Source organism: Phyllosticta capitalensis (assembly GCF_038381095.1).
Source record: "Phyllosticta capitalensis strain CBS 128856 chromosome Unknown BKA78scaffold_2, whole genome shotgun sequence".
Taxonomy (NCBI): domain Eukaryota; kingdom Fungi; phylum Ascomycota; class Dothideomycetes; order Botryosphaeriales; family Phyllostictaceae; genus Phyllosticta; species Phyllosticta capitalensis.
In genome coordinates, this window is record NW_027117440.1 from 1,877,476 (window position 1) to 1,889,014 (window position 11,539).

General features: G+C 55.9%; 4 protein-coding genes across 4 annotated transcripts; all 4 read left to right on the forward strand.

The window, feature by feature from the left end:
- The first annotated feature begins 821 nt into the window (after positions 1-821).
- Positions 822-1,595, forward strand: BKA78DRAFT_79172 (uncharacterized protein). The gene has a single exon (XM_066893755.1). It carries the CDS (start codon positions 1,004-1,006, stop codon positions 1,544-1,546), a length of 543 nt encoding a protein of 180 aa, XP_066747884.1. The 5' UTR covers positions 822-1,003; the 3' UTR covers positions 1,547-1,595.
- A 776-nt stretch (positions 1,596-2,371) lies between these two features.
- BKA78DRAFT_306122 (uncharacterized protein) lies at positions 2,372-5,112 on the forward strand. The gene is made up of 4 exons (XM_066887747.1): positions 2,372-2,549; positions 2,611-2,681; positions 2,750-2,981; positions 3,047-5,112. Exons 1-4 carry the CDS (start codon positions 2,545-2,547, stop codon positions 4,815-4,817), a joined length of 2,079 nt encoding a protein of 692 aa, XP_066747885.1. The 5' UTR covers positions 2,372-2,544; the 3' UTR covers positions 4,818-5,112.
- Positions 5,113-5,416: 304 nt separating this feature from the next.
- Positions 5,417-6,206, forward strand: BKA78DRAFT_349964 (6,7-dimethyl-8-ribityllumazine synthase-like protein; the record flags this gene model as incomplete). Its single annotated transcript, XM_066890896.1, has 3 exons — positions 5,417-5,459; positions 5,526-5,691; positions 5,771-6,206. 3 exons carry the CDS (start codon positions 5,417-5,419, stop codon positions 6,204-6,206), a joined length of 645 nt encoding a protein of 214 aa, XP_066747886.1.
- A 1,205-nt stretch (positions 6,207-7,411) lies between these two features.
- Positions 7,412-11,391, forward strand: BKA78DRAFT_329951 (uncharacterized protein; the record flags this gene model as incomplete). The annotated part of the gene is made up of 3 exons (XM_066889720.1): positions 7,412-8,116; positions 8,210-11,237; positions 11,288-11,391. 3 exons carry the CDS (start codon positions 7,412-7,414, stop codon positions 11,389-11,391), a joined length of 3,837 nt encoding a protein of 1,278 aa, XP_066747887.1.
- Positions 11,392-11,539: the final 148 nt, after the last annotated feature.

The window sequence follows — 11,539 nt, forward strand, 5'->3', positions numbered from 1 at the left end:
TCAACTCATCAAACGACCAAGTCCAAGAACACAAATACAAGAAGCATTCGAGCACCCCGCACCGGCTTGGAGTCGTCGCCATTTCTTTTGCGACCCACCGAGCGCCCCAAAATTGCAATGAGAGACGTGAGCGACACGCCCAGGCCGCTCCAGAAACAAAATCGAAACCTCGCCCGCCTGCCCGTCGCCACCTCCACCACGGACAAGCAGCATGTGGCAGAAGGGAGCACGAGCACACGGGCCACGCTCCTCGTCTGTGGTGTGGCAAAAAAAGAGACAGACGAGCACTGACTCCTTATATTGATTGACAGGCAATACCAAGGCTTGATCAATACGTGTGCCACGGCGAGCTGCTGCTGCTTAAACCTGCGCCTCTTTCTCCTGTCTCGTTTTTCACATAACCGGTAAAACTGGAGAGTGGTAACGCAGCTACCTCCTGGGATGGGAGCGGAGAAGTCTAACGCTTCGGAGATATACGTTTCGCAGATCCGATTCGTATTTCGTCTCGTCCGATCAGTAGTTCGCCCGCCTGCTCACATTGCACACTGCGCCCTCCAATATGTTGGTTGGGGACTATTTTTGGGGGGAGGAATATGGCGGCGAGAGGCTGATGAGGATGATCTTCTGACGGATGATTGATCATGTCGATGTATTAAGGAGGACAGAGTGAATACGGGAGACATGGCTATAGAACAAAGTCGAGAACAAAAGCATGTGGCGGCGGCCGGAAGCGCGCGCGGTGGACTGAGACTGAGCTAAGGTACCCGTCAGCTTTTCGCCTCTTCGTTACGAGCGGGTGCACGACTGGCCGGCAAACTTCCGAATGTCAGAAGTCTGGCAGTCAGCTACTACTCCTACAGCGCTGCAAGAGCCCGTCACACAGAAACAACAAGGCAAGCTTTCTTTGTGTTGAATAAGGTAGTTCGTGAGACGGCATGACGTGCGTTCAAGCCTTCAAGGTTGGGCGGGAGGCAAAGCTAAACCGCAAAGAGGGGCTGGGACAATGCCTGGAGCCGAGTTGCTTTTTTGGTTTCTTGGTCCTGAAGCATGTCGGCGACGTCATTTCATTGATGAGACGAAAAAGGGCAATGGTCGTGATAGGCTCGTCTGCTCAACGAGACCCCCTTTTTTTTTTGTTGGAGACCATTTTTCCCGCGCTCAGGGTTCAAGACATGTCGTTGCAGAACTAGCAAAAAAGGTTGCGGGCGAAGGACCCGCGGCGGCGTGCGGCTGGCTGGGCTTGGGGGACACTACTGACGGTGAGGTAGGGCTCTGGGTGCCGTGGTGGCTGAAACCCCCAACAGCTCACGACTTGCTGCGGTGCAACTGGTTGTTCGGTGAGATTGAGAGGGAGGTGAGGCCGCGGAAAGGGCCGCTTTTGGTCGACAAAGAGAAGAGTCGAAGGAAAATAGGACGCCGTTTGGGAGGGCCTCCGGGGATGATCCATTGGCAGCAACCGTTTTCGCTCGGCCCCCACGACTGGGAGACCCTTGGGGCCTCGGGGTGGGCGGGTTGCTGCAGATACCTACTGCTTTTCAAAGACTGAGCACCGTAGGGCTTAGCGACCATGAAGCTTAAGCGCGGCGCTGATTCGCCCTGCTGGCGCTGCTCCGCGTGCGGCTGACCTGACCTTGAGCTCGTGATGCATGCGCAGTGCAGAGGTACCGTAACTAGTGCAGGCAGGCTAAAGGGGAGACGAGAGGGACGACACGTTCGGCAGGTCAGAGGAGAAAAGGTGCATCTTGACTCTTGGCTCTGTAGGCCTGCTCGAAGCGATGGACTCGCCATGGAACCTAGTCCGCCCGCCCGACGCGAATCGTGATTCCATCTTTGGACCGACGGATGATCGTCCGAGGCTGCGCTGGAGGGTGATCCGTCTGTTCGTCGACCGTGAGCTCGCAGGACGTGGCTCTTTTGGTGTTTTCCAACAAGCTGCCAGGCACAAGGGCAGCGGGCGGTCAGATGCAGCGCTGGAGCACCATGGCATGCCGTGGCTATTGGTCAATCGTCGTCGAGGGCGATTCAATGGTTGCGGTGGTGGTGGCTATTCTTGGAACTCGGTGGTGCTGCGCCCCTCTCCACCACCACACCCATGTGCAGAGCATTCGCTGAGCAGGCCGACCGACGAGAAAACGAGAAAGAAAAAAAAAAGAGGAAAAGGGAGGGCGGGCAGCCTCAGCCAGCGCGCGCAAGGACCCAAGGGCGTGAGTGGCTGACAAGCCAGCCTGCGAGTGGGAGCCCAGGAGACAAGCATCGTGATCCCTGACTCTCCACGTCGCTGGAAACGGGCCAAGGGGCGCTGGGGCGCGGTGTTTGGCCTATCCGTCCCTATTAAAGTATCCGCACGCCGACCACCTTTTCCACCTTCCACACTCCTCTCAACCCCCCCAACAACACCTCACTCCACCCACAAAGCTCCCCGTCTCCCTCCTTCGACGCCCATCGTCTCCGTCTCTCCAAATCCCCCTCGCAATCGTTATACCCGAGCTCCCAGCTGCTCCAATCCACTACTCTCATTTGTTTTCTACCCTTTAACAAAACACCATGTGGTACGCCTGACCTCTCACCAGCTTCCCACCGCCTCTCAGGAGACTGACCCTTTGTACACAGTGGCATCTTTGGTTACGTCAACTACTTGGTCGAGAAGGACCGCAAGTACATCCTCAGCACTCTCGTCAATGGCACGTTGCCCCTCCAGAGCTACCCCTCACCCCTGCGTTCTTCAGCCCCGCGCTAACACACCCCCTAGGCCTCTCTCGCCTAGAGTACCGCGGATACGACTCGGCCGGTCTCGCCGTCGACGGTGACAAGAAGAATGAGGTCTTTGCATTCAAGGAGGTTGGCAAGGTCGCCAAGCTGAAGGAGCTCATTGAGGAGCAAAAGCCCGACCTGACCAAGGTCTTTGACTCGCACGCCGGTATTGCCCACACCAGGTGGGCAACTCACGGTGTGCCCTCGCGCGTCAACTGCCATCCCCACAGGTAAGCCAGCTCCATCTCCAACCACGCTTCCTGAGCAAACGATTAACCAAGTTGCCAACCCATAGGTCCGACCCAACCTGGGAATTCTCCGTCGTCCACAATGGTATCATTACCAACTACAAGGAGCTTAAGGCGCTCCTCGAGGGCAAGGGCTACAAGTTCGAGACGGAGACGGATACCGAGGCCATCGCTAAGCTGGCCAAGTACATCTACACCAGTCACCCTGACATCGACTTCCCCGTCCTTGCCAAGGCTGTCATCAAGGAGCTGCAGGGTGCCTTTGGTCTTCTCCTGAAGTCCGTCCACTACCCCCACGAGGTGATTGCTGCCCGCAAGGGTTCGCCCCTCGTCATCGGTGTGCGGACGCAGAAGAAGATGAAGGTCGACTTCGTTGACGTCGAGTTCTCCGACGCCGACGCCCTCCCCGCCGAGCTTGCTTCGCAGAACGTTGCCCTCAAGAAGTCCAACAGCCTCCTCGCTCCCCCCGACAAGTCTCTCCTCCACCGCTCGCAGTCGCGTGCTTTCCTCTCGGACGACGGTGCGCCCATGCCCACCGAGTTCTTCCTCTCCTCCGACCCCTCGGCCATTGTCGAGCACACCAAGAAGGTCCTTTACCTCGAGGACGACGACATTGCCCACATCCACGAGGGCCAGCTCAACATCCACCGTCTGAACAAGGAGGACGGCGCTAGCAACGTCCGTGCCATCCAGACCCTGGAGATTGAGCTCCAGGAGATCATGAAGGGTCGGTTCGACCACTTCATGCAGAAGGAGATTTTCGAGCAGCCCGAGTCGGTCGTCAACGCCATGCGTGGTCGTCTCGACATTGCCAACAAGAGGGTCACCCTTGGTGGCCTGCGCCAGTACATTACTACCATCAGGCGTTGCAGGCGCATCATCTTCATTGCTTGCGGTACTTCGTACCACTCTTGCATGGCTGTCCGTGGTATCTTCGAGGAGCTTACCGAGATTCCCATCTCGGTCGAGCTGGCCTCGGACTTCCTCGACCGTCAGGCACCCGTCTTCCGTGACGACACCTGCGTGTTCGTCTCCCAGTCTGGTGAGACTGCCGACTCCCTCATGGCGCTGCGCTACTGCTTGGAGCGCGGTGCTCTGACCGTCGGTATCGTCAACGTCGTCGGTTCCTCCATCTCCCTCCTCACCCACTGCGGTGTCCACATCAACGCCGGTCCCGAAATCGGTGTTGCCTCCACCAAGGCCTACACCTCCCAGTTCGTCTGCATGGTCATGTTTGCGCTGTCGCTTAGCGAGGACAGGGCATCAAAGCAGCACAGGCGCGAGGAGATCATGGAGGGTCTCGGCCAGGTATCGGACCAGTTCCGTCAAATCCTCAAGCTCGACCAGAGCATCAAGGAGCTTTGCCAGAAGTTCAAGAACCAGAAGTCGCTTCTGCTCCTCGGCCGTGGCGCCCAACACGCCACTGCCCTCGAAGGTGCCCTGAAGATCAAGGAAATCTCCTACCTTCACTGCGAGGCTGTCATGTCTGGTGAGCTCAAGCACGGTGTGCTTGCGCTGGTTGACGAGAACCTCCCCATCGTCATGATCCTGACCCGTGACGACATTTTCGCCAAGTCTCTCAACGCCTACCAACAGGTCATCGCCCGTGGCGGTCGTCCCATCATCATCTGCAACGAGAACGACGAGGAGTTCCCCGCAGACAAGACGGAGAAGATCGAGGTGCCTCGCACCGTTGACGCTCTGCAGGGTCTCCTCAACGTCATTCCCCTCCAGCTGATGGCCTACTGGCTGGCCGTTGGCGAGGGTCTGAACGTCGACTTCCCCAGGAACCTGGCAAAGTCCGTCACCGTCGAGTAAGCATGCCGACGGTGGCCAGACGGAGCCGGAATAGAGGAAAAGGCGTACGGAAAAAGCGTTTGTGAATGGTCATGCTCAGCTGGATATGGGCCCCTCGGACAGCATGGGTTTTGCTGACTTCGGATTGTATTGTATGGTTCTCTTTTTGCATTGGATTAGGGATGGAGAGGAAAACGCAGTGAGGAGGCAGATACCAGGCTGTGTGAGGAAAGGAAATAACGCGCCATTACAGTAGATGAGACTACTGGTAGATGAGGCCACTTGATGTAGTAATACGATCGACGAGTTTCAAGCATAAGATTTCCCTGCTCCATTGGTGAAGTGGATCATGATTGTAGTTATCACATGCAGAAGGTGTGGACTCGAAGGAAGACGACGGGACGAATTGAGTCGAGGGGCATTTCTGGTCCATGCGTGCTGCGCGCTCCCCGCCGGCGGCCGCGCTTGCTCATCGCGGGGCTGATGCATCGTACCTGTCCAATCCTCGTTTGTTTGCTCAACACCTCTCACACATCCCGCCACATACAATTCTTGCATCAATTCAGCCCTTCGAAATACCCGTTATCGTTCGCACCGACATCTCTGCAACCTACTCAATCATGGCGCCACTTAAGGGACCCGGTGAAGCTCGCACTTATGACGGTAAGATGTCCACTCCCGCAAGCTCCCCTCGACTTTGCTCGCGCAACATTCTGACATCTACCATAGGCTCCAACTTGCGCATCGGCATCCTCCATGCGAGATGGAACACCAAAATCATTGATGCGCTCTTGGCCGGCGCAAAGAAGGAGCTGGCGGCGGCTGGTGTCAAGAGCGAGAACATTGTCATTCAGGATGTGCCAGGGAGCTATGAGCTGCCATTCGCTGTGCAGCGGTATGTCGCCGGAGCTTGTGCTATCCAATGCTTCACCTAGAGGGCTGGATACGAGAGACTGACTGCGGATTTGCAACAGGATGTATGCTTCTTCCCAGATCCAGGCCTCTTCATCGTCTGGCGGCGGCGCTCTTGTCAGCGCCGCAACCGACCTGCTTGGAGCCTCGTCCTCCCAAACCGACCTGACCACCCTCGCCTCGTCCAAGGGCGACAAAGCCTCGACCGCTCCCTTCGATGCCATCATCGCCATCGGCGTCCTCATCAAGGGCGAGACGATGCACTTTGAATACATTGCCGATGCGGTCAGCCACGGCCTGATGCGCGTGCAGCTCGACTCGAACGTGCCGGTTGTGTTTGGTCTCTTGACGGTGCTGAACGAGCAGCAAGGACTCTACAGGGCAGGCATCGCGGGCAATGGCACTGAGGGTCACAATCACGGCGAGGACTGGGGTAAGGCAGCTGTAGAGCTGGCCGTGAAGAGGCGGGGCTGGGCTGAGGGCAAGTTTGAGGAGTAGAGATGGACACCGGAGCAAAATAAATCGTGTCTGATGCTGGCACTGGTGGACGAGCTACAGTATTTGGATAGCATCGTGTTGGGAGCATTGAATTTCAATTCAAGACGTGAAAGGTCTACAGAAACTTGACGGGCTCAGCGGGAAGCCAGCGGTACAAACCATCTGGTCTCGATGTCCACCAGGAGGCGTGCATAAAGCATGGCCAGCACGAAGTCCTCAGCCCAGAGCCACGGGACACTGATACTATGCCGTCGCTCGCCGAGACCGTTCACATCCTTTGTTGTTTCATTCCTTGCCTAACTTCCCAAATCCGAAAGCAGGGATGGCGCGCTAATTGACGCGCAGTATGCCGGAGTGTCAAACAATGCCCAACTATTCAGCTACTTCCCAAGCGCAAGATCTTGTCTTTAGCAATGTTGTAGCAATCCAAAGGTCCGCGGTTGACGCCCCGATTCCGTCTTGGAAGTTAGCGGCCGGCAGAGTTGCTGGTACCCAGGCACGGCACCAAGGGCTCACGTGAGCGCATCCTGCTGTAGCCCAATGCACGTCTTGATGTCAAATATATCTTCAGATGGTTCGATGCGATGCTCGAAGCATGATGGGGTTCGTCAAATATGCGCGGCGTAGCGTTATGTGGTCGAGAATCGGGTGCGCAGGGTATAACACATCAATCGTCGACTGCGGATATGCGCAAGCTGCATCAATATCATTGAAGCTCAGATAAAGCCGAAATGCGCGCAACAACATGTGTAGTTGAATCTGAAGGCGTCCGAGGTGGTCATTGACGAGTTGTTGTCGAGGTCTTGGGCATGGAGGAGACGGACCAGATTGCGCTGGCTGAACCAAGGGGAGGCCGCGCTAATCCTCAGTTGCCAAAACGTTCGACCTCCCCGCCGCCACGACACCATACCGACCTTCTCCTCTGTCCACGGGTGCTGCTCTCTGCCGTAGCCTGTTTTGCGTCAGACGAGGGCAAATCTTTCTTTTCGCTCCATCCACACCCACTCGGCGCCTCCGAGGGAACCTCGAGTCAGCGATCAGCCTCTCGTGTGCATTTCGCGCTCGACCTTGCCGCGTCTCCAACCCTCGCGCTCAACACTTACTGCCGCTGCCACGGCTCGGGTCCCATCCTCATCTCCATCGTCCGCTAATATCCAACACCCCCGACAGCGCGATGGTTGCACAGTGGGCCGGTTCGTGGTGAAATGTCTCGCGCGTCAGCGGGCTTTGCGGACTTCTTCCCTAATGCGCCTTCGGTTTTGAAGGACAAGCGCAAGAAGCCTTCACCAGGATCTCACCAGGGCGACGGAGAAACGGATCCCTCGCGATCTCCCTTTCAACCGGACGCAGACGAAAGCGCCAGCCATTCCCCAGCTGGGCGGCACAAGAACGAAAGCGCAGGTGCCAAGAGGTACCAACACCAACAACCTCAAGAAGACGATGAGGAATCGCAACAAGCTGAATCTGGCGACCCACTGATTGGCGTCGGCTCGGCAAGTTCACTCTCCAGTGCCACTTCCTCAGTCTTCAGCTCCCACAACACAAGCCGGCAGACGATGTCATATCCAGGGACGAATTCTTCCATTCACGCCCTTACACCTCTTACAAATACCGAATCCTCGCCTCCAGAAAAGGCACATAGTCCTAGACCACCGAAGAGCTCCATCGAGCCAATGTCTTCGACGCACGTTGCCGCATTGAGCGCGCCGCCGCCGGCTGCTTCACGGGATCCTGCTACGACCGATGCGATCACGCCAGCAACCACACCTCCCCAATCTCGGAGACAAGCAAGACCAGGCCCTGGAGAAGACAAAGGTTTCACGACCGTCTACGACCCTCATCTCGACCCAAAACTCTCAAAAGATGATAAACACAAGCGCAAGGCGGCTCACCGACCAATACCTCGAGATGTACGTTCGGTTGCCTTGTTTCCGCATACTTGCATACTATAATCTGTGGAGTAATTCTGGTCGTGTACCTGGCTAATGCTATTGATTGAGTAGGACACCGCGGCACCCCCAGATCCTCGTCTGGCTATAGCCGGGTACACGACCGGAGCCCACAGCGCAACGCGGGCGGTGAATAAGGCCAAGCTTAGACTTGCGCCTTACAACGTAAAGCCGTACGCTACCGACAAGAACACCGTTGGTCCTGGTCCATCAACGCGCATTCTCGTCACAGGCCTCGACCCGTTCACGCCTGAAACGCAAATTCGCACGACCTTTGGCAGCTATGGAGAGATTGCCGAGTTTGACAATAAGATTGATCCCGCGACTGGGAGCTTTCTCGGCATATGCTCAATTCGTTACAGAGATAGCAAGCCACTGCGAGGGCAACCAGTTCCTGCTGCTACCTCGGCAAAATTGGCTGTGGAGCAAGGCAATGGCCAGAGAATCCAGCTTCGTCAGATCAAAGTCGAGCTGGATCGTGAAGGACGTCGCTGCAAGAGGCTGGTCGACGATGTAGTCAAGCGTGCTAGGGCAAAAGAGCAAAAGGAAGAGGCAGCCACGGCAAAAGTTGCGCCTCCAGCGACTCCCAGCACACCCGCCGTCGTTCCCTCGTCCGAACCACCACCAAACGCACCCAAAGGACCCTCCGGCAAGGGCGCGAGGCCGCCCTTCGCTGCGCCTTACCCCGGAATCGCCCAGAAGCCGATGCGCCCTGAGCATGCTCTTCTCGAAAAAGAGCCCATCGTCGATTCGATTTCACGAAAACCGTACATTTTCATTGCACACTGCTACGTCCCGGTTCTCGGCACAACGATACCCCATTTGAAGAAGCGGTTAAAGATGTACGCCTGGACGGAGGTGCGCCTGGATCGGACAGGTTACTACATAATTTTCGAGGACTCCAAGCGTGGCCAGGACGAGTGCTACCGCTGCTTTGTTGGATGCAACATGCAGGCGCTATTCACTTACGTCATGAACATGGAATGCAACAAATATGGTAACCCGAACTACGTTCGTAGTCCAAGCCCGGAGCGTGTTCTGGCCGAGAAGCGTCAAAAGGAGATTGAACAGGAGATCCGACGGGAGGAAGAGATGGATCTCGAGGAAGAGAAGAGGGAGCGCGCGGATAATTTGGACCCGGTGAGAGCCGCACGCGAGAAGTTGGAGACGGAGCTGGTGGAGCAAGTAATGAGCGACATCAAGACCAGGATTGCTGCACACGCAATCTACGACTTCCTGGATCCAGCACGACATACCCAGAAGCGAAAGGAGATGGGTATTCGGGAACCTACGACCACGGAGACAAAGGCTCCAGCCATGATTTTCAGCACGGTGGACAATTTTGTTCCTCACAAGAAGTTTGGCAAGAACAAATCATTGCGCAAGAGTCTAGCACACAACTTTGGTCACGGCCCACGAGGCCGCAAGGGCCAGGAGGTGAATGCTTTCGCAGACGAACGCCGCAGAAAGCCGCCGCCGAAAAAGCCTGGCCACGCCGCCTTTAGGAATCTGCATCGGCAAATGCAGAGCTTCGAAGACGAAGACTCCGACGATGAACAGAGCACCTTTACAAAGGACACGGAGGAGCAGGACAGCAGATCCATCAGTCGGCTGTCTTCGGCGGCGCCAGAGGACGAAGACGAAATCATCCAGCTGCGGCCATCCAAGCGTCGGAAGCTTGAGCCTTTGTGGAGCGACGACTCGGATGCGCAAGCCCGCAAACTGTTTCCCCATCTTGTCAACAAGGATCCTGGTGAGATGGCAGATGGCGAGCTTGACCAAGTCGTCCACGCGTTTCCTCACACTTCTGAAATCTTTAAACGCTGCAAGAAGGAGCTCAAGTACCGCAAGATCATACGCGACGCCGAAACCATGTTTGCCGAGGACGAAGAAGAGTCTAGAGCCGGCAGTGTGCTTCCATCTACCGAAGCAGCGACGACACCCGATCGCTTCGAAGAAGAGGCTGTCGTGGAAACTCCAGAACCCGAGGCTCAGCTGGCCAAGAAGAAGCCTTCTAAAACGAAAAAGAAGTCTAAGAAGCAGCAGCTGGAGGAAGAGGTGAAGCCCTCGCCACTCAAATCGGAGGTTGAAGAAGTCGTCGCAGACGAGCCGGAGCCTGAACCTGTCGAAGAGCCAAAGAAGCCGGCTCTCGTTCTTGAGGATCTTCCCCGTGACCCGATCTGGGGTGTCTCGATTGATCACCCGCGACCCACGATTGAGGAGAAGCTGGACTACGTCTTTGACATTGATGGAGTCCAGCACACCATCAAGGACGCTGAGGATCTCACATTCCTTGCAGTGGCGCTCGAGAATGTACGACAATCTTCTGTCAGCGACATCAATCTTTTTGCCTTCAAGGAGAAGCTTGTCAAGAAGCTCAACACTGGCTTCGAAGGCGTTTCTTACAAGGAAGTCAAGATTGAGGAATACTACAAGCCCAATCCGACTGGATGCGCAAGGACAGAGGGTGTCAAGAAGATTCTGGAGGCAGAAAAGTCAAAATACCTTCCTCACCGTATTCGCGTTCAAAAGGCACGGGAAGAGCGCGAGGCACTGGCAAAGAGCAATCCTGCCGCAGCCGCTGCTATGATGGCCAAAGCAGCAGCAGCAAGCAAACCAGCCCCAGTAACAAACTCGCGGTCTACTCGTGTCAACAACCGTCGTTTGGTCAACGAGATCAGTACCCAGAAACAAGCACTATCTTCCGATGGCGATCAAATCTCTATTCGCTTCAATCAGCTCAAGAAGCGCAAGAAGCTCGTCAAGTTCGACCGATCTGCCATTCACAACTGGGGTCTCTACGCGCAGGAAGACATTTCTGCCAACGATATGATCATCGAGTACGTGGGAGAAAAGGTCCGCCAAAAGGTCGCCGACATGAGAGAATACAAGTACGACAAGCAAGGCGTTGGCAGCAGCTACCTCTTCCGGATAGATGAGGACACAGTCATCGATGCCACCAAAAAGGGTGGCATTGCGAGATTCATCAACCACAGCTGTACGCCCAACTGCACGGCAAAGATTATCAAGGTTGATGGCACAAAACGAATCGTCATCTACGCCCTGAGGGATATCAAGATGAGTAAGTTTTACCCAGCTTGACGCTCGAGATTTGGATACTGACAAGCGTAGACGAGGAACTTACATACGACTACAAGTTCGAACGCGAACTTGGTAGCGATGACCGCATCCCCTGTCTCTGTGGATCAGTGAATTGCAAGGGCTTCCTCAATTAGTCTCCATCCCTTGGGTCTTGTGCCAGTGCTTGCTGCTGCGCATCTTCTCGAAACCACTCACACTCCTGCTGCCGAGCACACTGAATTTCGGGAACAAGCGCGTCTGCTTTGGGCCCGGCGCCCCCTTGCCGTAGCTTCGTCTGATTTT

What these genes read in the sequence shown, in the direction of transcription:
- BKA78DRAFT_306122 (XM_066887747.1), top strand. An exon ending in CCTCAGCACTCTCGTCAATG is followed by an intron (nt 2,682 to 2,749) that starts GCACGTTGCCCC and finishes CACACCCCCTAG; the next exon opens with GCCTCTCTCGCCTAGAGTAC. An exon ending in GTCAACTGCCATCCCCACAG is followed by an intron (nt 2,982 to 3,046) that starts GTAAGCCAGCTC and finishes GCCAACCCATAG; the next exon opens with GTCCGACCCAACCTGGGAAT.
- BKA78DRAFT_79172 (XM_066893755.1), top strand. Translation starts at nt 1,004, where the DNA reads ATGCCTGGAGCCGAGTTGCTTTTTTGGTTTCTTGGTCCTGAAGCATGT.